This window comes from Toxotes jaculatrix, chromosome 3 (genome assembly GCF_017976425.1).
Source record: "Toxotes jaculatrix isolate fToxJac2 chromosome 3, fToxJac2.pri, whole genome shotgun sequence".
NCBI classification, from domain to species: Eukaryota; Metazoa; Chordata; class Actinopteri; family Toxotidae; genus Toxotes; species Toxotes jaculatrix.
This window is the reverse complement of record NC_054396.1, coordinates 6,968,327-6,993,715: the sequence shown is the minus strand read 5'-3', so window position 1 is coordinate 6,993,715 and position 25,389 is coordinate 6,968,327. Positions and strand designations below refer to the sequence as shown.

General features: G+C 39.2%; 3 protein-coding genes across 7 annotated transcripts; all 3 read left to right on the top strand.

Moving 5' to 3' along the window:
- The first annotated feature begins 7,347 nt into the window (after positions 1-7,347).
- LOC121179603 (red-sensitive opsin) lies at positions 7,348-9,493 on the top strand. Its single transcript, XM_041034530.1, has 6 exons — positions 7,348-7,516; positions 8,139-8,435; positions 8,548-8,716; positions 8,806-8,971; positions 9,055-9,294; positions 9,395-9,493. The coding sequence occupies exons 1-6, from the start codon at positions 7,414-7,416 to the stop codon at positions 9,491-9,493; spliced, it is 1,074 nt and encodes a 357-aa protein (XP_040890464.1). The 5' UTR covers positions 7,348-7,413.
- Positions 9,494-12,400: 2,907 nt separating this feature from the next.
- gnl3l (guanine nucleotide binding protein-like 3 (nucleolar)-like) lies at positions 12,401-16,651 on the top strand. Its single transcript, XM_041034528.1, has 15 exons — positions 12,401-12,467; positions 12,562-12,605; positions 13,295-13,396; positions 13,496-13,612; positions 13,724-13,807; positions 13,943-14,078; positions 14,201-14,304; positions 14,420-14,564; positions 14,658-14,745; positions 14,835-15,012; positions 15,102-15,244; positions 15,336-15,472; positions 15,872-16,038; positions 16,167-16,341; positions 16,551-16,651. Exons 1-15 carry the CDS (start codon positions 12,455-12,457, stop codon positions 16,616-16,618), a joined length of 1,701 nt encoding a protein of 566 aa, XP_040890462.1. The 5' UTR covers positions 12,401-12,454; the 3' UTR covers positions 16,619-16,651.
- Positions 16,652-17,143: 492 nt separating this feature from the next.
- Positions 17,144-25,385, top strand: tfe3b (transcription factor binding to IGHM enhancer 3b). Of its 5 annotated transcripts, none has more exons than XM_041034008.1 (9): positions 17,144-17,218; positions 19,452-19,677; positions 19,811-20,035; positions 20,570-20,665; positions 21,482-21,593; positions 21,703-21,759; positions 22,053-22,128; positions 22,309-22,474; positions 23,069-25,385. In XM_041034008.1, exons 2-9 carry the CDS (start codon positions 19,486-19,488, stop codon positions 23,525-23,527), a joined length of 1,383 nt encoding a protein of 460 aa, XP_040889942.1. In that variant the 5' UTR covers positions 17,144-17,218; positions 19,452-19,485; the 3' UTR covers positions 23,528-25,385. The 5 variants fall into 5 exon arrangements, with proteins under 5 accessions (XP_040889942.1, XP_040889943.1, XP_040889940.1 ...); XM_041034009.1 differs by having other exon boundaries at positions 17,187-17,353; positions 22,327-22,474; XM_041034006.1 differs by having other exon boundaries at positions 17,187-17,353.
- Positions 25,386-25,389: the final 4 nt, after the last annotated feature.

Sequence of the window (25,389 nt, the reverse complement as noted above, 5' to 3'; positions counted from 1 at the left end):
ACCATGTTCCCATTCATGTGTGATTTTTAAATAACACTGGCTATTTGAAAATTATGTTATACACTTTGACAAAGACTCCCAAACCAAACCCACATTTCTGCTTTATTTACATTCCCTGGATTTGTTATAGTGCCTCAAGATGCAAACTTTACTTCCATGTCACCATGGATATTTTGAAACCTTTCTTCAGTCATAGTTTAATCATAGAGTTTCCAAGCATCAAGTGATGGAATATATTTTGAGGAAAAAATCAAGACATGAGACAAAGATAAAATAAATAAATAAATAAATAAAAACATATTGCCAGTTCAGACTGTAAGTATACGCCAATTTTGTAAGTGCACAACAAAACTGTACATTTGACACTACAACATTAAAAAAAACAGTTATGACCAGGTTTTATGAAGATATGTGATGAGAATATAAACCTATGGTTGACCTCATTGCACCATGAAAACACTATAACATGCAGTATGAACTTGTAGCAGGTCTAAATCTATTTGTTTATTTCACTAATATGTGGCCGAAGGAAAAATCCATGAAGAGAATGTTCATCAGTTCCTTTCTCCTCCATCTGAACTTCTGTTGCAATGGCGTCTCTTCAGCAGAGACGCCATTGCACCAGCAGTCCTCTAGTTCTTTCAAATCTGAAAAATTTGAACCACTTTCTGCTGAATTATTAATCAGTTAATTCAAATGTGTGCAAAATATCAGATGCCAGTGGTGTGAAAGATGCAGACATGTTCAGCATTTGGCCCACAGATGGCGCCATAGTTAATAAATAGAGGTCCAATAGTGTGCATGCAAAGCAATGCACCACTAATGAGTGAGCCTCCTTCACAGCAAAGATCCCATGTGCGCTTCAAATTCAAATCTGAATGTGAAGGGTTGTACTGACAGTACTGACAGTGAAGGGTTGTAGTTTTTTCTGGACTACTATCACTGTATTTTTTTCTTTCTTTCTTTTTTCTTTCAGTAATTAATAATTATGATTATAAGGACTGCTACAAAAATATGATGTATTCTTATTTTTATTATTATAAATGGCTCACTGTATAAAGTTGTTATATGGACTTGTTATCAAATGCTTTAGCACAATAAGCTAGAGAGGGTTAGCTGAATAGGATTACCCAATAGTCTCAGTCTAGGCACTTACAGAAGTACCTGTGTTGACAGAGATAAAAAGTTAATGTGAAACATCTATGCAATAAAAGAAAAAGGTTTGATTTTTTTTTTGTTTGTTTTACAGTATTAGTGTGAATAAATGTGGTTATACTGTTTGGATTTAAATACAAAATATTGCAAATAAGATACTTAAAAGCTGTCTTGCAAAAGTGATGATCAAAACACCTTCCTCCTCGTATTGTAACAAAGTCTTCCTTGTATAGATAATGTTCATCATGGAAAAGGCATACAATAAATTTGAATTTGAAAATATGCAAAAACTATGAATGTTAGATGTGTGGAAATCACTCAGTCAGTACTTGGAAAAAGCATTGTCACAGTTGCCTCTGGGATTCACATGGCACTACAACCCATGCCCACAAATCTGAGAAAAGGATAATTACCTGATGTGGAGCGAACACAAGACCGTATGAGTAGCAAAGGTGGACTCAGTTCACTTCACAGCAGTGTAATTATTCATGGTCATTAACTGTCACTACTCATGTTGACCACCTGCTATTCAGTCAGCGAGTGTGTAAACCAGACTTTCACCCCCCGGTCATGATGGTCACGGAGATTCCCGTCGTTAGTCGGGAGCAAATCCGAGTTCTGCTAGTAGTGAACTTTTACCAAACACGAATAGTTCAGAACTAGCGGAATTCCAGACCTACCCTCGAAATATCACAGCACCACATGGAAATACAAGAGGGGTAAAAGAAATATCTGTAAATTTGTAAATATATGTAAATTTACATTAAGAGACTGAAAGCAAAATACTCTCTCTTAAGATATTAATGTCACATTTGAAAAATCTGTTTGCATAAACAATTACTTCAACTATAGTGAACATTCAGTAAAGTTAAGTAGTATTATGAACACAGATAGGTTTGGAAATAGTGGAAAATAGAAGAAAAGTTTACAGATTTCTTCAGTTTCAGGATCCATCCTCTTCTTGATGTTGCAGTCCTTGTCCCACATGGAGTTCCTATCAAATCTGAGAGCCAGATACCTGCACAAGAAGCGGACAAGAGAAAAACACAGAATCAACGGATTAGAATAAACCACGATAGAAGCTTTGGTTAACCTCTGCTTTCTCCTCCAGTGAACTGTCATTCCGGAGAGATTAAAGTGTTACGGAGTGAGCATGCCAGAAGTAATTACTCAGTGTTAATCTATTTTGTGGATGAACCTGAGTTGTCCGTATAATCTGCTTTGGTCTCCTGGACATCAGAAATCTTCACTTAAATTTCACTGGGTCAAACAGCTTGTGCCTAAAAGTAACACAACCAAGTATCCTCTTAGGGGCTTCTCTCTACAGTGCTATGCAGATGAAGAGTTTCTTTCAAAATAAAACCTGACAACTAGTACAAAATCATTTTTGCATGAGAGTATTGACACACCTTTGTTTAATTGTTGATACAGTTTATACTGTACAAAAGACTATGTATAGCATATTCTGCCATATATATATATATATATATATATGCTATATACATATGCTATATGACATGCAACAAAGGTCCCAGGGTGGAATTGAACTGTGGGTGAGTTTAATGGTCATTGGTGGAAAACTGGCAGGAGAAAAGTAAAGAACAGATAACAGACAGTGAAAAGAACAACGACTGAACAAGCTCCCTGAGCAGCCATGTAATTAGGTCAAGTGAAAAATATTAACAATTGATGAGGACACCAGGACTAGTGGGCAGGTGTAGCTATAGATGAAGGTAAGATGGGTAGTAAACACAAACACAGAGGATAATCATTGAACATATCATCAGGAATATTGATGCAAAATTAGTCATTGGTAATGTGGCACCGGTTAATGATATTTTGAAGTAATTACCTAATACCTATACATTCTTTGATACATAATATTATAATCTGTGTATATTCCAATGACACATTCAACCAACAGCCATGAAATGTTTTTCATTTTCTGTGACAAGGTTTCTCAGCTTACTTGTTCTGCAGTCGGGGACATCTGATGTTATGGCTTGTATTCTTTTGTTCTCAAACAAAAAAAAAGTGTGTTTTATATTATTGCTGCCAAAAGTAAAACCACGCATTAGTTATCCATGTATTTGTGTCCCATCGTAGAGCTACAGATAAGATACTAACACCCCAGCAAGTTCTCCCTTTGTGAGCCCTTACCAGAGTGCTGATAGGTGCAGATGATACACATCTGATAACTTCTGTTTAACCAGTGTGTCTTGGCCATCAGAGCCATTGTGTTCTACAAAGGCCTACACAGCTTCTCCAGTGTGTCAATCCACAAAAACAGCTTCTTTATGTTGGTTTATGATCCCCAAGGTTGCACTGTCAAGAAATATAAACAATGAGAAAAGGGTATTTTCCAATACCAGTGTCGGAGGAAGGTTAACCGATTAAAAATTAAGATCAGAATGAGAAAACCACGTGTTATTGTGGAGGTAGTTAACAGACACAAAAAATGGACTGCACTTATGCAGTGCTTCTATCTAAAGCCCTTTACAATCTGGTGCTCATTCACTCATTCACATACCAATGGCAGCAAGCTATGATACAAGGGCACTGGCATGACCACCATGAGCAATTTGGGGTTCAGTGTCCAGTTCAAGGGCACTTTGACATGTAAGATTAGCTGTCAACCCACTCTACCTGTTAAGCCACAGGTGCCCCATATGCTATACCTTTGCTATGTAAAAGGAGCATGGCTTGCTTTCAAATCTGCTCCTGAGCTGGCGGGGAGGTACCTAAAAGAGCGGCTGCTCTCCAGACTCGCAATGTGCACAAACCTCCTTGTGTTACTATTTGTGACTGTGTCAGAAAATGATTCATAAAAACAAACAAACAAAATAAAAAAAACACTGGACCTCTTAATGAATACACTTAATTAAATCTTAATTCAAATCTGTTCAGTTTGCTAAAGTCTTGTAAAGTGCATTTTTAATTCTGAAGCTATTAAAATAATAAATTGGACATGTAGTGCAGTGTCCTCTTCTGGCCCATCTGGCAACGCATCAGTTACTTCATCATGACCCATTTGGATCTAGACCTAAGCATTCTACTTAAATAGCAAACCTTGTACAATTAAAGATCGTCAACATTAGATAAGGGCGAGAGAGTCACAAGTTCAAAGTTTAGTTTACCCATTTCAAAACTAATTAAGGTGTACAGACAGAGTGATCCACTGGATTGACCTACTTTAAACATCACAGACAGCACATTGTTATTAGAAAGAGGTTGGAATAGGAATATGTCAGTAACTCACAGCTTCAGTTTGGGACCTGTTCAGCTTTGAACCAGAAGACTATCCTGGCACTGCAGCCCAACTATGTGCAGATGACACTCTGATGATACACATGTGGCTAGTCCTAGTGCCTCAAAGCAGCTAACAAAATATGTTTACTTTATATCTTCACAGTATGATTCCTTTTGCTTACCCTTGAATTAAATCAAAGAGATTGGATATTATTGAATGAGATGATGTTGGAATCAGATCTGAAGCATGTTCAAAACTTAGCAGAACAGTTCAGACAGACCATAATTGTTTGGAAGTGATGAAACTGTTTTTGCTGTTTGCAGTGCAAAGCATAATCTTTCCTCAAACCCCTTACTGTATAACATTATGATGCTGGGTAGAGAGAATATTTTGGAGAAAATATCAACTTTGTTGTTTTTTGTGTGTGTGTGTTATTCTTTCAATATACTTTCTGGGGATTCTGGAGATTTGTAAAACATAATTGGCATAATCGCTATGCTACACTATGATTTATTTGATATTGCAGGTCAGTTTGGTTGTACCTCTTCTAACTAAGCTGCTAAAAAAGAACAATATGAATGCGTGGCGGGGCAGTTAAGGCTTCAGTGTGCATGAAACAAACTTAATTCTACAATGTGTCACCTGACCATGTCTAACACAAAAATGTCTTTACCTAATTGAATGGCCATGTCCGAGTCAGGTTGAAAAGCTTGCCATTATGGCCTCCCTCTGGCTGTAACCCACTGCCTCCCTGGTCTGATCACCCTCCACAAATTCTGTCTTTTGTACATCTTCATAATCTCTATGTGATGAATAGTACAAAAAAGGATAGGGGAGCACATTTTCTCTTCAGAGGCTTTAATGTGGTTGCCCTCAGTTGTACACATCAAAAAAGTGACAGAAATACTTATGTGAAGAATTAAAATCAAGAGTCTGCAAAAGAGGAGAAGTCATGCCAACATCCACATTCGTATTTTATCTGTGCGTAACGTGGGTGTGGCTGTAGGCTTGTGTATTTTGGAAAGTTGCAAAAATTGTTGGATGCAGCCTTTTCGCTTGAGTCTGGCCTCAGAAACAGGGTTTCAGATGGGGTTAGACAATCCAAAAACACCTGTTTTGAATTACATACTGAGGACTTCAGGAGTGGAGAATGAAATATGACTACATTCCTACAAAATCATTTGATTTTCAGACATATTATGCATAAATGCCTGGGGTAGCTCTACATAAGCCTTTTCTAAACAGACTGAACCTTCTCAAATCTAGTCTTCAAGTAACTTGTTAGAACCATATAACATTACATGCAAAGCCAAATTGAACAGTAACATCTGTTTGTCATTTACTTCAGATAAATGGAGATTAAAACTTAACCCGATGCAGAATTTAAATGGCGTTTATACTTATACTGCAAAGCAACATGTGCAGGCAACTGTAACTATGCCTAAAAGGCAGGAGGCTAAGCAAATTAAGAAGTCAGCAGCCAGTTAAGGCAGTATTTAAGGATGCAACAGGGCACCAAATTCCCTAATCACTGGCTGCTCTTATCCCCTAAAGACACACTATCCTCCTGGGAATACCCAGAGCTAAAGGGCTTTGGACAGACACAGCTGTCACCCAACAGCCAAAGAATCTGTGCATCACATATATATCTGAAATTCACAGCTAACAAAAAAAACTGAAAACCATTATTAAATGGTCATATACCCACACTGACATCTACCACAGTTAGCAAAATTACTTTTAACATGATACTGAAATTTAGGACTATTTAGTTTTTCCCATTGGCCAAATGAAGTTTGTGCCTTCATGGGCTTCACTCCAGCATCTCACATATCCAACGTCACAGGTACACAAGTGCGCGACCTGGTCTGGCTTTGTCCAGCTGAGCTGCACCTGAGCCACATAGGGTAAAAATATCTTTTTGGATTCTTTTTTTTTTTTCTTTTTTTACAATATCAGAATCACACTGCCTTGATTTCTGATTATCTTATTGCTTTTTTGTTAACTGTCATTTAAGCCAGTAATCCTCCCTACTCATTAAAGACACTCACTTTACTCACTGATGCAAGACAAAGGGCCTATTTAACTGTGCCATCCGTCTGAAAGTGTTTTCTCTTCTGTCACTCCTCATAAATCAGGACGTGTTAACCCCTCCACTTTGCCCTTGCCATGAGGGTTATGACGTGACTTGTAGGATCAGAGGAGTGTTGAAAAATCCTATGTTCTGAAGTGAACTCTCTTTCCGGAGGGATTAAGGGTGTTTTACTTCCCTCACATGTCAACAACTCCGACTGTCACTATTCCGCGGATCTCCACTTGTCCATTTAAGCTGCTTTAAGATTTGACCGTCGTCTCATGCCAACCAGGATCCACATGTACACCTACCAAGGCTGCAATGTCAGACACAATATTACATTAACCTGATGATCACAATTCTCCAATGTTTGTTTCAATATCCCAAATTAATTGAATAACTTAATGGATGCAGTTCATAATATTAAGTGTATTGTATTAAGTGTCAGATGTAGATTTATTCCTCTGCATCCAAAAGTTTCAGAAAAGAAAAGAAACATTTGCTTTAAAGCTTAAATGATCAGTTGAGACACAAAGTCAGTGATGCTTTACTGTGAACTGTTTCACTGAGACCTGTTTGGCTGAGACCTCCTTTACTGCAGGTCTGAGTGAGGAAAAATGATGGCCCAAAATTTACATTATACATTAGCTAAAGGCCTCACAACTAATCTACATTTTCACTCAGTGGACGGAAATCCGATTTCAAACAAGATTATTCTGGCATTTTGTGTCTTAACCTAATTAGATGATAGTTTTAATTACAGTTCTAAGTATCACTACCAACGGCACACCATAATTTGATTGTGATCTAATCCTATCAGAGGTCTCTGAAGCACAGGTATAAAAGCTAAAGTCAGACGTGAAGCACCAGTCACCCAAGGAGGTTGCAAGTGACAAGAAAGGCCGACTGCTGAGGACCTCCTTCTAAGATCAGAATGGCAGAAGAGTGGGGAAAACAGGCATTTGCTGCCAGGCGACACCATGAGGATACAACAAGGGGATCTGCCTTTGCTTACACAAACAGCAACAACACCAGAGGTACAGTATTATCATTTTAATTTGATGGGCACGTTCATAATAGGAGGGATTGTAACAAAAAGTGAGGAACTTCAACAAGAAATGACAGTAGCAGAATGTCGACTCAGAGCAAAATATCTCCTTGTTGTCTGAATTAATTAGAACCAAATTTGAATGTAATGGTTTACCACTGTATTTTGTTTGTATTTTGCACTTCATTCACTTCAGAAAATTTTAAAAAATAATAATGATAAATTTCCAAAGTCAGTATAGCTGAAATTTGTAAACTTCAAACTATTATATTTGGAAATTATTGAAACTATGCATTCATAGACTATTAGGACTATCAGACTTAAAAGATATTCTGCTGAATAAGTACCACAGTTCTCCTTGAAGCATTTTCTGCCTGGTCCCTGGTTCTTAATGCTGCTTTAACTACAATCTGATTCAAATGTGATGGACATGTAAATCACATTTTGTGTAATTTTTTAATACAAGATATATTATACAGCTTTCATATTTACATACAATATATTTCACAGAAAATATATACTGGCTAAAAAAAGGGGCCAAGTGTACTTGTGAGACCACATGAGATTCTAAATTGTGAGACTATATGAGATTGCATGTTTTTTTTTTCCAGATCCCTTTGAGGGTCCCAACTACCACATTGCTCCTCGATGGGTTTACAACGTTGCAACAGTCTGGATGTTTTTCGTGGTTGTTGCATCAGTCTTTACCAATGGTCTTGTGTTGGTGGCCACAGCAAAGTTCAAGAAACTCCGTCACCCACTGAACTGGATCTTGGTCAATCTTGCAATTGCTGATCTTGGAGAGACAGTTTTTGCCAGCACCATTAGTGTATGCAACCAGTTTTTTGGTTACTTCATCCTGGGACACCCAATGTGCATCTTTGAGGGCTTTATTGTCTCAACTTGTGGTAAGTGTTCCTAGTTTTTTCTCTTTAAAGGAAAAGTGCTTGTTAAGATATGATGTTTGTCATATGCTCTCAGATTGTGAGTGAAATCTGAGTATCTTACTTCTTTACACAGGAATCACTGCTCTGTGGTCCCTGACTGTCATCTCCTGGGAGAGATGGATAGTTGTGTGCAAACCTTTTGGAAATATCAAATTTGATGCCAAATGGGCCATAGGTGGAATTGTGTTCTCCTGGGTCTGGTCAGCAGTGTGGTGTGCACCCCCCGTCTTTGGCTGGAGCAGGTAGCCTACTACTCTTTATTTTAAACAACAACAAATGACCTTTGAATTTATCTGTGAAAAGGTAAACTAAACATTTTTTTTTGCATCAGGTACTGGCCTCATGGACTGAAGACTTCTTGTGGACCCGATGTATTCAGTGGAAGTGAAGACCCTGGAGTCCAGTCCTACATGATTGTGCTTATGATCACATGCTGTATCATTCCCCTGGCTATCATTATCCTCTGCTACCTTGCTGTCTGGTTGGCTATCCGTGCTGTAAGTTACCTGCAGTTTGATACTTCAGTTAAAAGTCACACAGCCTGGCAGACTCTCATGCTGCGTTGATTCGTTGATCACAGGTTGCCATGCAGCAGAAGGAATCAGAGTCGACCCAGAAAGCTGAGAAAGAAGTATCCAGAATGGTGGTTGTCATGATTTTTGCATATTGTTTCTGCTGGGGACCATACACCTTCTTTGCCTGCTTCGCTGCGGCCAACCCCGGATATGCCTTCCATCCTCTGGCTGCTGCCATGCCTGCATACTTTGCCAAGAGCGCCACCATCTACAACCCAATCATCTATGTCTTCATGAACCGACAGGTGGGCACAACACAGTGCCACACTGACCAACTTTCCATGACTAAATCAAATGTGTTTGATTTACATTTTTAACACAACTTTTTTATTCTCTCCCCATCAGTTCCGCACATGCATCATGCAGCTCTTTGGCAAACAAGTGGATGATGGCTCTGAAGTATCCACATCAAAGACAGAGGTCTCCTCCGTGGCTCCTGCATAAACCTCCATGTTCTCTGTTTTGGAGAAAAGCTGAGAAGCATTGTGATTTGTACAGTAAATATTTATTATTTCATTTCTTTTTTTTTTTTTTAGTAAATATAGCTTTCTGGCAAATGGAAAAACAAAAAAATATACATAAAGCAAACGAATCGTTGTATCATGGGGTTATTTTTTCAGATGAACATAAAAATATCAAGCATACTGAAAGTTTTCCGTTTGGTGATTTTTATGACTACCAGTGCATAAATTGTTGGAACCTTTAACATTTTCCTTATCACCAGTGTTAATAATACTGTTTAGTAAAATACCAACTGTTGTGTCTTAAAAAGCTGTTACAAATTAGGGTTATGCAGCAGCACCAGGTTGTTTATCTTGGAGTTCTCTAGTAGAGCTAAGAAAACAAATGTGTGGTATCACACATGTACAGCAGCAAAAGTACTTGAAGGAATTCAGGATTACTTCTGACAGACAGTAGCCCAATTATCCTCCTCAAACCTCTTTGTCTTCCACCTGGGAGTGAAGTCAGCCGAGAAAAACTGCATTATTTTGACAATTCAAACCAAAATCACCTCATTTAAAATGTTACTTACATATGTCAGTAAAGCTTACTTACTAATGAAAGCAGTATATGTAGAGGAGTGCGCTGTGAACTTGTTGATATTATTAGCTGGAGACAAATCTAGCAATATTGTACTGCACTACATAAGGAAAACATACATCCTCAAGACAACACTAACAATGTAACATGCACTAGAAGCTTGTGTCAGGTCTAAAACTAAATGAAAGCTTTTGTGGCTAAAGATATTATCCACTTTGAGATGTTCTTTATCATACACCAGTGGCCAGGAGAATGTGCTACATCGTTCTGTGGAGCAAACGTGTAGGTGCAGATGGAGAGCTAGTCATCTAATCTTCAGCAGGACAATGCACTTCTCGAGACACTGATTATCCATCTTGCACAGATGCTCGTAGTTCTAATGTTGGCAGTCCAAAAAATACATGTTACAGCCAATATATAAACTGTGCAAATCAAATGTTTTCATGGTTTTAAAGCACAATCCGTGATCCAAACATAAACAAAATTTTATTACAAAAGTTAACAACCACTAACCTAATTCTAATTCAGATTCAAAGAAATATTGACTAAATGGACTGTCACAGGATGTATAAAAAGCCAGAAGTCAACATACAAATGGACCAGTATTTCATGATAAATTGAGCCTCAAATGATCCCAATTTTAGACTGTACTCATTGACTATACATGTTGATCACCTGCTGATCAAACAGTAAATGTGAAAACCAGGCAGTTTTCACACTTGGTTTGCCATGAGGGAGCTGGGCTTGAGAAAAACACTGGTGCACCAGATTAAACCATTACAGCAGCTTTGATTAACCTCTTCTTTCTCCTCAAGTGAACTGTCACTGCGGAGAGATTAACAGGTTACGGAGTAAACATGCCAGACATAATTGAGCTTATCAATTGCGTGGAACAACCAAAGGTGTCCCTGTAATCTGATTTGGTCAGTGGGGAAGCGAGAAGTCTTCACATGTATTATGTAGGTGCTCATAGCGCCAGAACAGGGAGAAACTGCTATGACAGCTGCTACCCTCAAAAGTAGCCTCTAGCACTCAAAGCAAGTTTAGATTAAATGTGAAATCATAAAGTCAAACAGAGCTTTATTCTATGAAATTCAATAAATGTTAGTATTGACAGAGTAAACAGTAAATGAATATGAATAAAACCATAAAGAAAAATCTTCCCTGATAACATGATATGAAGATTAAAATAACAGTTTCACCAGCATGCAATTCAGGTGTAAAGGCTCTTGTTTCCACCTATTTTAAGTTCTTAAAACCAGGGATGCAGTTTGTGGTAAGTGCTCGCAGTTTTTTCTCTTTAATATTTAAGTGTTTGGAAACAGTTTGTGAAGAGACTGTTCTTGGTCTTACATGTTGTGCGCACAGCTTATGGAAACATCAAGTTTGATGCCAAATGGGTGAAACTGTAGCCTGCTGTCTTTTTAATTTTTAATCTTACTGATATACACTACATGCACTCACGGAGCACTAGGAACACCATACTAATCCTGGGTAGCAGCCTCAGATCTTTGTGGCACGGACTCCAGGAGATGTTGGAAACCTTCCTTTGAGATTCTGCTCCATGATGACATGATTGAATCCCATAATTTCTGCAGGTTTGTCAGTTGTGCATTCAAGCTGCCAATCTCCTGTTCTACCACATTCCAATAGTGTTCTACTGGATTCTGATCTGGTGACTTGGGGAGCAATATCCTGCTGAAAGTAGTCATTAGAAGGTAGTAAACTGTGGCCATAAAGAGATGAACATGATCAGTAACAATGCTCAGAGAGGCTGTGGCATCCAAACCATTACGTATTGGTTTAAAGGGGGCTAAAGTGTGACAAGAAAACATTCCCCACACCATTACACCACCACCAGCCTGGAGTATTGGGTCGATGCATTCATGCTGTTGATGCCAAATTCTGACCCCACCATCTGCAGCCTCAGCAGAAATTGAAAAGCCCAAGGGGAGCCCATGCAAAGGTCATGCAAATGTCTAAAGCTGACCCTTAAATGGGATCAAGTATGACAACTTACTTACTGACACATTTATCTGACAATACATTTACAAATAAATGATGAAAACACATTTCAACTTGTCATCTGATAACCCGCTGTTAAAATGGTGCAGTCAAAACACTTGGTTAGTCTTTATATATATTATATTTATTATATAGTCTTTGGGCCAGTCAGATGAACAGAACACACTATGTCCTAGGTATCAGTTTAGGAACCAAGCTGTCAGATCATTTGCTGTCCAACTCAAAGCGCTCTTTTATTTTGACATTTAGCCGGATGTTGTGGGTGGCGTCATCGCTTGCGCACGTCCACCCTTTTGCCACACACGTGAAGTTGGAGAGGAGCAAGAATCTGGTGAAGCTATGTCCAAAGCTAGTACGTATTTTATCGGCTTTGACTAAATGTACTCGCTGTCTAAATAACCGCGGGGTGTTTTTAAATAGACTCTGTCGTTTTCTGCATTTTACAGAACAAAAACGAGCCAAACGCCTCGGCTTCCTCGGAAAGTTTAAGGTAAGCGCCTCCCGGCTAATGTTACCTGTGGCTAACTTTAGTGCTGGAGCTAAGAGTCAACATCTCGGTGTGCTGTTCTGTGTTTGACAGAAATGTTTTGTGTTTTCACCGTGTTACAGTTGAACTGTGGTTCAGTTTTTACTTTCGAGAAATATCATATGACGATGTCAGGGCAACACACCGATTTTCAGTCTTCATCGAGTATAGTAATGAACATTGAGAGGGTATCAGGGGCACTGACAGGTACATTTCTCGGACCAACAGGGTACTACCATTCATAAGTGTTCATCCAACTACTGTACAATGTTTTTAGATCCGACATTGTCAAACATACTATATGATAGTTACATGTTCCACAAGTTCTTAAGCTCACACACTTCAGCTATAGGCTACCTGAGGAACTCTTGTGAAAATACACATTTCAACATCTGCTGAAGGTCTGATAAAAACACTAAATTCCATGTGTAGCTCTGTATTGTATATATACATATATTTTTGTTAACAAGTCAGATTTTTGAAGGGATTTTCAAACTTGATAATAATATTTGTTTGCTCAGTTATTACTTTACAAAGCCTCACTTATATAGTGTGTTGATAAATTTAATGTTTAACTTCCCAGACTGCATTGTGATGCATGTTTTTTAATTAACTAAAATAAAAGGAATTATTTAACAAGTTTTTGTCTACAGGGTAAAGATGGACAAAAGGGAGAGGCTTCAGGGCGGACAAAGACTAAAGAGCAGTCATCTGTTAAAGAACACAGAAGGCCAGAGGAAATCAGGAAGCAAAGGGTAAATCTATGAATGTCATGTCTGTACTCATATTGGGTTGACATTGTTGATTTCTCCTTGTGATAAACCAATTTCTCAAATAATATATCTCCTCAATAGCTCCAAGAACTCCAAGAAAAGCAGAAAATCTCCAGAGAACAAGAGCTTATGAAGCGGAGGAATTTGCAAAGCTTTCAGAATGACATCCTACAGCGACAGAGAGAGTTTGAGCAGAGGGTGAATGTCAGCCTATTTAGTGCAAATGGACTCCAGTTAAAACTACTGCATACTTTGCAATTTGCTGTTGCAGTTATATGCATTTTCTTTTTCTTTTTTTTTTGTTAACAGGAGATGGAGATGCAGAGTTTGGAGAAACATGTTAATTTTGAAAATGAGAATTCAAGAAAGGCTTATTACAGAGAATTTAAAAAGGTATGCAGCCAATCCATGCAGAATGTATACGTGTCTGAAGAATATTACAATTTAACAGGTATATACATAAAATTATCACTCTTATCTCTCTTTGAACATGAATATTGTTTTTTGTTTTTCTTTTTCATTTTTAAGGTCGTGGAGGCAGCAGATGTGATTTTGGAGGTTTTGGATGCACGTGACCCTCTTGGCTGCAGATGTCCTCAGGTGGAGCAGGCAGTTATTCAAAGTGGAACAAACAAGAAGATAGTTTTAGTACTTAATAAAATTGGTAAGTTAAATTAATAGAGTTAATTGTCTAAATTTCTATCTATTTGATTGGACGACAGTAGTGTTTTAGCTGTTATGCCAAATATTTGATGCTTGACTTAACTGTTTTTATTTTGATTATAGATCTAGTGTCAAAGGAAATAGTGGAAAAGTGGATTAAGTATCTTCGTAATGAGTTTCCTACCGTGGCTTTCAAAGCGTCTACTCAGCAACAGACCAAGAACTTGGTATGCAGTTAAATATCTGTGTTTGGATAATCTAAAAATACTTAGTCTCATCTCAAACTCCTGAAGCTATAGAATAATAATAATTCAATTTTCCTCTGTCTCCTGACATGGACAGAAACGCAGTAATGTTCCAGTGACACAAGCCACCACAGAGCTCCTCAGCAGCAGTGCTTGTGTTGGAGCAGATTGCTTAATGAAGCTACTTGGCAACTACTGCCGCAACCTGGACATAAAGACAGCCATCACTGTAGGTGTTGTAGGTAAGCACTGCATCCAGTAATACACCTGGATTTTCTTGTTTATAATGTTAAGTTGTCTAAGGTGAAATCATTTTTGCCACTCTTGTTTTATAGGTTTTCCTAATGTAGGAAAGAGCAGTTTGATCAACAGTCTGAAGCGGGCACGAGCGTGTAACGTTGGAGCCACTCCTGGTGTCACTAAGTAAGTGTACAGTGAAATGTTGATCCTGTTCTCCTGAACAACCCTGCGTGTTTCTTACCTGTTTTACCATTGGGTCTGATGGATTTCAGATGCCTTCAAGAGGTGCATTTGGACAAACACATTAAGCTTCTAGATTGCCCCGGCATCGTCATGGCGACTTCAACGACTGATGCAGCAATGATTCTTCGTAACTGTGTGAAAATCGAACAGCTTGTTGACCCCCTTCCACCCGTTGAAGCCATCCTCCGACGCTGCAACAAGGCACAGGCATGTCATGTTGTTACAGCCGTTTTGAACGTTTCTTGATTGTGTCATTCCCATACTGCAGTGTTACAGTATTTCTATTGCATATACAGATCATAGAGCACTACGGAGTTCCAGACTTTCACACGGCTCTAGAGTTCTTGTCCCTGCTTGCCCGACGCCAAGGCAAACTAAGGAAGGGAGGACTGCCTGATACTGATAAAGCAGCTAAGAGTGTATTAATGGACTGGACAGGGTGGGTAGAAATTAGGATTTTGAAAGCTTTAAAAATTACATTCTGTCAGTCTTTTTTATAAGTGTTCATTTTGGTATGTTATGTTATTTAGAGGAAGGATCAGCTACTTCACGCACCCTCCAGAGACACACACTCTCCCCACACACGTCAGTGCTGAGATTGTTACAGAGATGGGCAAAGCTTTTGACTGGGATGAGCTGGAAAAAGGAAATCAGGAGGTTCTTGCAGGTAAGTTGAAGAGTCAGCTCGGCCAGATCACCCCCCCCCCCAAAAAAAAGAAAGAAAGGAAAAAAACAAAACGGCAACAAAAAAGTTCTCCCTTGCCCCTACTGCTATGTAGTGTCCCTGCTGCTCAGCTGAGACTTTACCATCAACAGTTTTCAGTGACAAAGAAATGTCTTTGGCAGAACATAAACTGAAATAATCAGATTGTTTTTGCATGTTTAGACACCACTAGATACAAGAAAGACTTTTTTTGTGAACTGACCTTTGAACATTTTTGTCCTTGGGGGATACAAAGGTTCCTAAGATCACCATAATCTGTTCAGATTATCTGGCTTGTGTTTTTAAAACACCCAAAAGAAGCAGTAGTTGTCTAAAAGTTGGGTTTGATTTTTGCTGTTTCAGAGTCCTCTTGTCCAGACATCCAAATGGGATTCTGCATGGAAAGCATGGGAATGACGCAAGGTGGCCTAGGTGAACCTCTTTCTGACTTGGAAATGGAACGAGGATCTATGGAAAAGCCAGAATTTAAAGATGAAACTGAATCTATGGAGGATGACCAGGACCCAGAGGTGAGAAACAGCGCCTCCTTCACAGCTTCAGTGTTTACTGAATTACAATATGTTATGCCCTTAGCTTTTGCAACATTCAGTTCATGCAACTCACTTTTCATTTCTGATATTCTTCCTGCTCAAAATAGTTCGGACCCATGACAGTGGAGATAAAATCTCAGAAATCAAAGTCTGACTTGCCTGCAAATGATGCTGCATCCAGGGCTCCAGATCTGAAGGATATTTTGAATGTAGATCCTCTACAGCAGGGCCAGGCCCTCCTGGCTGCCAGCAAGAAGAGGAAAAAGCAACAGAAAAGAGCTGGTATGTATAAATATCGGTCCCACTCTAGTGTTGTACATCATTTTATTTACATCTTTAAACACACACACACACACACACACACACACACATACATACATGCATACATTCACACACACAGGCAGGCCTCTGATAGTTGTAGTTTTGATGCTAATTATAGTTAATTGCGTTAATAAAAATTTATCATTTTTTTCTTTTTCTTTCGTCTGTAGACAAAATTGCCACCAAACTCTCAGACACCCTGACATCTGCAATGGACTTCTCATTTTCAGACAGCTGATTAAAGTAAGATTGAAATAAAAGTTCAAAAAATATACATTATGTGTTTTGTCTTCATTTGGTGTAGTTGAAGTGTTTGATGTTATGTAAAGAGGTTTAGCTTCTGGGACCCCTAATCTTTTCTGCATTTATAAAAATAATTCAGTTTTTAACAATGGGACTTTGCTATATATCATGAAAGTTTTTGCTATTGGTACAAATTGTAGGCTTTTTGTTTGTTTGTTTTTGCTTAACAAATGGAAAAACCTGAAATAAAGACTTAAATTATTTTTTTAACGCATCTGAGTGACACTGTTGGCTTACTGTGCCTCTGGTGACCTTTCATTGTGAATAAAGTGTTGTCTGTTTTGCTACATGTTTTTCTTGTCTTAGAATTCTTTATAATGACTAACAATGATCAGCCTGATCAATCTTATTGTAGTTGTGTAGCTATAACTTTAAATGGCTATAGTCTATTTTATTGACCTGTGAACACATTAAGCTCTTGTACGAAACTTGGTGTGGGATGGGAAAGGGAAACTGTGTTATGGCGAATCACTACCTCACCTGTCAACAAGTTCCGGGTAACAAGCGTCGGGTGACCTCAACCCGTCGGCCCGAGGTAAACAACGCTGTTCAGTGCCGTGGCTAGCGACTGTTGAAGAGCTTGTATTCACCGGCTTAAAGAAATGGCAAAGAAACCGGAGGAGTTTGTGGATTTATGGCTCTGATTACGTTAAACAAACCCACCACAACAGTGCGTTTTTATCTTTACTCTAAGTTATCTAGCTAGGTAGCATTAGCTTGTTGGGAAACTGACGGATGCTAGCTAGTTAGCTAATCTGCAACTTCCTATTTTTACTCTGCCGTGGCTGTATCGTTAAGCGCTTCGGAAACATCGCCGTTTTCCACTAAAACAGCTGTCCACCGGGCGTGTGGCTTCTGGTTGGTAACTGTGAAGCCTCTTTGAAGCGTCTGATGTGTAAGCTGTTGGTTTAGTTAAGTGTACACACTCAGCGCGGTGTTGTGGGCCTGTAAGAAGCACCGAGCTGTCAAGTGAACTCTGCTAACTCATGGCGCTAGATTAATGCTAGCCAAAAATGGAGATTACGACAACAGCTAAAAGCAGGCTGGCTAAGCAGTTATTGTACCTGTTTAAATGTCTCCCCAAACCACCAAAACATAAACATGTCATACAGTGTGTCAGTCGTGTTGTGGTTTTTTTTGTCCGCACGGTTCTAATGAGAGTCATCGGCCACTGTGCACGGGCGCCACGGCACTGTCAACTTAATGCTAAGAAGCAGTAATGGTAACCGAAGATGCGCTCTGTAGACACACACACAACTTGTGACAGCGTGTTTTAAATTGCGTGCTGTATTTGTTTTTTGAAGAAGCAGCAAACATAAATTAATCTCACTCATAAAGTGACTATAACTAAAAGTCACTGAGAGCTATCGTGTATCAATTCTGAAATCTGTCTATACAGACACTGTAAGACATGGGAGACTGAGTAAGAACCATTCTGTTAACAGCAAATATTGTGGTAAAACGTATCTTAATATTGTTTGATACAGTAAAGACATATTAATAATAGCAAGCAGATTAGGGCCGTGTTTCCTTATTACCTGTTTTATCTGTTTTGGATGATGTCTTTAATTGATGCTTGAAGGCACTTCAGCAACTCATACCAGAAAAAGGAGGGCTGATATCAGCTCTGATGTGATCAATTTTAATGACAATGACAGTATGAAAATGTTTCACAGTCAGCTTCTGATGAAGCATCAGCAGTCGGTGGAGAGGGTTTTACAAGCTCATTAATGGTATTGAACAAGATTCCTTGATTCTCCTGGTTGGCAGAAGATAGAGAAACAATGGTCTCTATCCTGGTTAGCTTCACTGTATGAACCTGCAGTTTACTGGACGTCCACCTGTGTTCAGTTATGCTGCTCACCACTAATTCATCTGGATATACTGAGAGTGGACTTCAGCTGAACTTAGACAGGGACAGCCTGGGTCTGAGAAGATAAACATAATGTATTAACAGAATAACTCAACCTGTATCTGGATGGTTGGGCATAGTATCTCTTGGGCTTAAAAGAGAAAGCAGCCTTCAGCACAGCAGGATGAGCCATCTTTCTTCCTGTACTCACACCTATCATTGTTGGTGACAGCACCCACAAAAGGACGTATTATTCACAGTCTCAACATGGAAAACCATTTTAAAAGACAGGGTGTTAACCAGTTGTGACATTTTTAGACGTGCTCTCAGAAGTCTCAAATTCAAATCCTGGGGAAAAAAGAGCATTTCAGGCTGTCATTCTGGAAGTGAGTCAGCAGTTTTGAGCCACTGGTTCCCTTTCTAAATTTCCGATGTACTTTCCCAATGCTTGCACTCTATGGAGAAAATAATTACATGTAGTAAACTGAAACTTTACTTTCATTTTTCATTGTATAAAATAACACCTGCTAATACCCCAACTGTGAACTCTGAAGCTGTATAAAGTTAGCTTTCTCCACAGGTCAGGACCACAGTATGTTAGACTCATAATTATAGTAGTTGCATGTGATGTTCAAACAATATAAAAAGTGTGTTGATATGTCCAGATTATGTCATAAGCTTTAGATGGCTATAGAACTTAATATTATTGTAAACCAAATAGTATTAAGTTCCACTGGAAAGCTGTGGTAGAAATGGTGCAAGTAACATCTGCATAGGTCTCCATAGCACCATCACTGTGTTAATATAGTGGATGATTTTAAGGATAGAGTAGTGTAATAATTTAGGTATATTACACAGTGTGAAATACTCATATTACCTGTTTATAACGCTTCTTTGTTCTGTTTGTGTTTTCCAGCTCCATCTCTAGATCTGGATCTCTCCCCACAGCCATGTCGTCACGCGTGTTGCTGCGACAGCAGCTGATGAGAGAACAAGCCCAGGAGCAGGAGAGACGTGAGGCCCAGCAGCAGGCCTCCGCCTCTCAGCTCCGGGCCTCTGACTCCACTCCAGCCATCTCTGTCACACTTCCCCCAAATGCTGCCCGTCCCCCTCCAGCACAGGTGCCTGTGGAAGTGCTGAAAGTAAGAGGGTCTTATTTGTATGATCATCACTTGTGTTTTTTACTTCGTCAAGTCTATTTATGTAAGAACATAAATAAATATTTATGTAAGAGCATAAATAGGCTTAGTCCTTAACAACTGTTTGAATGATCAGGTGCAGACCCACTTGGAGAATCCCACCAAGTACCACATCCAGCAGGCACAGAGACAACAGGTCAAGCAGTACCTCTCCACCACCCTGGGCAACAAGGTGGTTACTCAGACCCTGGGTGTGTCACCCGTGCCGCAGTCCAGTTCTGCCCCTGAAGCTGCCCCTACTGCCAGCAGTGCCCCTAACAGTCCCATGGCTCTGCTTAATATTGGATCCAACAAAGAGGAAGTAAGGGAGATTCTTGTCTGACACCAGTGGTTAAAGTTCTTCTGTGAGGGTTTGGTTTGCTGCTGCAGCACTTGACACAACCTTGTCAAAAGTTGCTTTTTTCCTCCAACCTTTTGCCATTTTTGGAGAAGCTAAATGTTTAGCCTTCTGCTCACTTCTTGCTTAATTACTTTTTTGTTTGTTCTGCAGTGATGTGCCCAAAGGTCCCACTGTGATGATGATGCATGCCTGTTCTCATCATACCCTTGTTGACCTGTTGTCACAATAAGATGTTAAATACTGCACCCACTGTTTAACCATGCCAGCACTTCTCTTGCACACTTTTCTGCCTTTGAAATCAGCCCTCTTTAGAGCTGTTAACTTGGTTTAAATTGGTTTAAATGTTGAATGTTGGTATTTAGTCTTCAGTAGACTGTTTAAGGTCACAAAGCTGACTATATACATACCTGTAATGTTAATTACTTTCACACATTTAACCCTGCGAGGTTTACTGACTTTGTACCACCGGTGTTTTCTCTCATCTGCTTTGCGTAGATTGACGATGTGATCGACGACATCATTAGTCTCGAATCCAGTTTTAATGACGACATCATCACGTTGATTGACTCAGGTCTTCAGTTGCCTAGCACGGTATGATGAACTGTGTTTATTAGACCATTCAGTACTTCCTTTTTAAAGTTTCCTCTAGTGTTCACCGGTTCTTCCAGTAATTCTGCAATGACAGAATAACACTGTGGATTTCAGGCAACTCTACTGCACAAACTTTTTATACCCAGAGTGTTTTTTCTGTGAATGGACGTCTCTTTTATGTGTGGAATTCTTAAGTTGTGGGAGTAAATATACACTTTTGGCACTCAGCTACTATTCATCACAGAAGTGCTGCCTGGGCGGGGTGAAGCTAGAGGATACAAGACAGGGAGAAGCGAGACAAAGAGGATTGTGCTCATAAAAAGTGCATTATAAAGCTGCCAGGTTAACAACTGATTTGTCAGATAAGGGAGGGCTTGCCAAAAATTCTGCTGTCAAACAAAAAAATGAGGATTATGGTGATGCTGGTGGAGGAAAAGAAAAAGAAGCACAGTGAGGTAAATCCTGATTTCTGAAAAACCACAGGTATTGTTGTTCAGCTGTGATATGTATTTTTTATATAAATGGTTGGATTTTCTACTTTATCCTCAAACAAAATCTGTGCATTAAAATGTTAGTTTTAAAATGTAATTGTAATGCCTGCCTTTTCTCTGTGGCACGTAGTGTGTAGTAAGAATTGTTTGCCACAGAACCCCCCTTGATTCTGATTTGAACTGGAAGAACTGGTTGATCTGAACATTTAAACAGGAATGGGGAAGACATATTTTTACATATTTGCCTCTAGGTTTATGGCAATAATTGAGCATTTAGGACATATATATATATATTTAAATGTATACATGCTGTATTTTTCTGTAGCTCCCAGGAAATCTGTTGGATGTATACCATAGCCCTGGAATGGCAGCACCTACTCTCACAGTCAGCAACTCCTGCCCTGCTGATCTTCCAAAAATTAAAAGGGAAATTACTGGTACTGTAACACACTTTTACAAACATACGTCTTTTTTATGTTTAAGGTAATGTTTTGGGGGGTTTTTTTAGAGTTTGTTAACATTTCATGGTGTGAATTTGTCTTTCAGATGCAGATGCCAAAGCGCTATTGAAAGAAAGGCAGAAGAAAGACAACCATAACCTCAGTGAGTCGAGCTTTATTTAACACCATTTTGACTACTTGCATGATCTGAATGCAATGACAGTACAGTACAATACAGTTAGATCGTGTGTGACATGCAGCACAAAGCAGATTAAAAATTTGCAACATGCCAATTACATTTATGCTCTTGTCTGTTCAAACTCCAGGACGACCCTCTTTTATCACTGTGTCCATATGTTTGCCACAGAATGCTTGCTTAGAGACAACTGATTGTTGGAAGTAAACATATGTGTCATTGTTTTCTCTCTCTGTCTGCTCATTCTTGCTCATCTGCAGTTGAGAGGAGGCGGAGATTTAACATCAATGACCGTATAAAGGAGCTGGGTACTCTAATACCCAAGTCAAGTGACCCGTAAGTGCTGTCAGGTTTTTCAGGATAATAATTTTCTTCTGCTGAATCACTTATTACAGATAAAGCTATGGTGTTTGTGTTTCATTATTCAACCCCTGCAACCGTTGGGTGTTAAAAGTGTAATCTTGTTTTCTATTTCTGTGGTGTTTCCGTTCCTCCCTGCCTCTACAACATTAACTGGTATGACAATGGTAACAGTGAGATGCGTTGGAATAAAGGCACCATTCTGAAAGCCTCTGTGGACTACATCAGGAAGCTACAGAAGGAGCAGCAGAGAGCCAAGGACATCGAGATGCGACAGAAGAAACTGGAGCAAGCAAACCACAGTCTGATGTTGCGCATCCAGGTCAGTATTTGTTGGTCAGCTGTGTTAGTTGGTTGCATATCCAAGGCTTGAAATACAACTATTGTTCATTGGTTTACAGGGTGTGATAGTTAATTTGGCTAAGGAGCTAAAAAGCACCCTGTGGATTGTTTGACCACAAGTGGTGCTGAATGTTTTTATGAGTAAGTTCCTGAACTGAAATGCAAGGATGTGCATGCACAGCACCTCAGAGTCTGGCCATGTCTTATTAAATGGAAAGGGCTGCATGACAGTCACGCAAACCAATGGAAATGATTCTTTAAAATGAAGAATTGAAGGAAACCCCAAAATGTAAACAAAACCACATTTGCTTACAAGGAAATTGTACTATAAATGAACACTTGGCAAGCTTTGAAGCTTTGTGTTAGTGTCTAAAGCCACTCTCATTTGTTTTGTGCAGCTTTGATCAGTCTTATTTAGGTGACAAAGCTAAAATGTACTTTTTTATTTTATTGTAGTAAAATTACTGTTAACATGCAACAGCCGCAAACAGCCCCTGGCTGTTGTAAAATAATAACATTGTCAGTCATTCCAGGACACTGCACCTGAATGTGAATGTGCTGCTGTTCTTTTCAGGAACTGGAAATGCAGGCACGACTCCACGGCCTCTCCAGTTCCACCAGCATCTCATCAGGTCTGAGCTCCGATCCCTCCCTGCTCCAGCAGCAGCCGGTCCCACAGAGCGGCCAGTCTCTGCCCCCCAGTGCAGGAGGAGCCTCCTCTCAGAACCTCCTCAGTCTGGGAGCAGTTGGACAGCCTCTGCCAGCCTCCTTCCTGTCCCCGCCCTCCTCGGACTCTCCTGCAGGGGTCACCATCAGCAGCCCTCTGGACCTGGGCAGCCTGAGCTTCGCTGAGCTAGATGACACCTCGGCCTCAGCCCTCTACCCTGACGTGGGCTTGGGAGACATTCTTATGGACGATGGGTGCACCCTGTCTCCAGAGAGGGTGGGTGACCCACTCTTCTCTCCTTTGTCACCAGGTGCCTCTAAAACCAGCAGTCGCAGGAGCAGCCTTGAAATGGACGAGGACTTGTGATGAGCCCTGTGTGGCGGTCAGAGACTGTCTGTAGGGACAAGAATGTCAGGAAGTGCAGTCTACCCTTAAATAACGTGAGTCTATTTATAAGACTGTGGAATTGAACTTAGAAAAGCAAAACTAGCTAACATAAAGATCAAACCTAACACAAACATTGCATCAGGAGAAAGGACATTTTTCTTGAATTTCTTTTGCCATACAGACTTAACTATTGTTGTTCCTGCTTGGAGCAGGTCGCAATCTTATTAAAATGGAATATTGTATAATAGGGGCATGGACGTAGCATTAAGAAATAATACATTCTTAAATAGTTTTTAAGTTTTTGTTGAAAGAAGAGAGATATAAGAGGGATATAAAGTTTGCTTGAATTTATTATGTGTTTATTATGTGCTCATTTATAGGGAAGAAAGCTGTGAGGTTTCTTTTTCACGACAACAATGGCATAACAAACTTATTATAAGATGCCAACTTTTTGTTCTTTTCAACTGACTGGAATCAGGGTTTGTGAATAGCCGTCGCATGCTCATCTATGTTGGGTTGTTTCACCAGCAGCTACAGAAGGGATCTTTGTAAAATGAATTGGCACATTGTGAAATATTTACTGCATATTGTATATAAGAATATTTTATTTTGAGCAATTTTATTGCACCTTATTTTATGGCAGTCTATGCATTTTATGAGAGCTTTTGTCTGTTTTTATTACTTTTACACACATTGGACAGCTAATGCCCAGGTCGCATGTGTTTGTAATAAACCTTGAGAGCAGTGGAAAATCACTTGCTGCTGCAGCTAGTTAGCCAAAGCAGAACTTCTTCCAGAGTAGCTACAAATTACGAATCAGCGTTTTATTTTTGAATATATTCACTCAGTCGATGGAAATGCAAGACAGTACGAGAAATGCAGAACAATTTTATCTTTTTACAATAGTACTGTAGCTCATTACAATTTTTTTTGATACCTGAATAATAGTTTGGTAAGTAGTTTCTCTTGACTAATATCTGTGTCGTCAGTAATTGTTTGTCTCCATTAACCTTGGTGATCACTGAGTGGTTATTACCGGTTAGCATGTTCTATCGAGATATTTTTATTATTTTCTCTTTTTTGTTTTGGATGATCAAAATTGGTATATTTAATAATGCATTATTGCTCACTGTAGTATGAATCCACAGGGCTTGACCTCTTTTTAAACCAACCACTAGTCTCACCCCTGTAATAATAAGGTATAATGTTTGTTGTGTGAAACCTGCAATGCAATTATTATTCCATAAAATAGCCACAAACTTTAGAAAGGCATTTAATTTGTCAGGTGCTTAAAGCAACTTTATGTACAGTTGATGAACGTGTTGAAAGTTCCTGCGTATGTGTAGGGTTTTTTTTTTTTGTAACACTGATGTACTGTATTTTGGTTTTTCTTCCAGCACAACCACATTAACCAACTTATTGATACACTTAAATTTTAAACTATTCTTTGAGCTGTGGCAACAAAAAAACATTAGATTATCCAGAAACGTTTTTTAGATCATAGAACTGAGTGACATTGATTTGGTGGTTACAGTGATTTTAAGACGTCCTCTCCTGTTCATTCAAAACTTTTTCCTTTTTTTTTTTTTTTTTTGCTAAAAGCAGCTCTACTCCATAGCTCCGTTATTCGAATGGTGTTGTTCCTAGTCCCATAACATTAAGTACCTATGATCAGCTTTTTCAACTCGCACTTATTCGCTCTCCGCAATATTAACAATGTCTTACCTTGACATATATTTGAGTGCTAACATGGATTGTTAACCATACACGTAACATTTATGTCTTGTCCCTACAAGTTGGTTTTCGGAAGATTTTAACAAATAAATGATTCCCATTGCTTC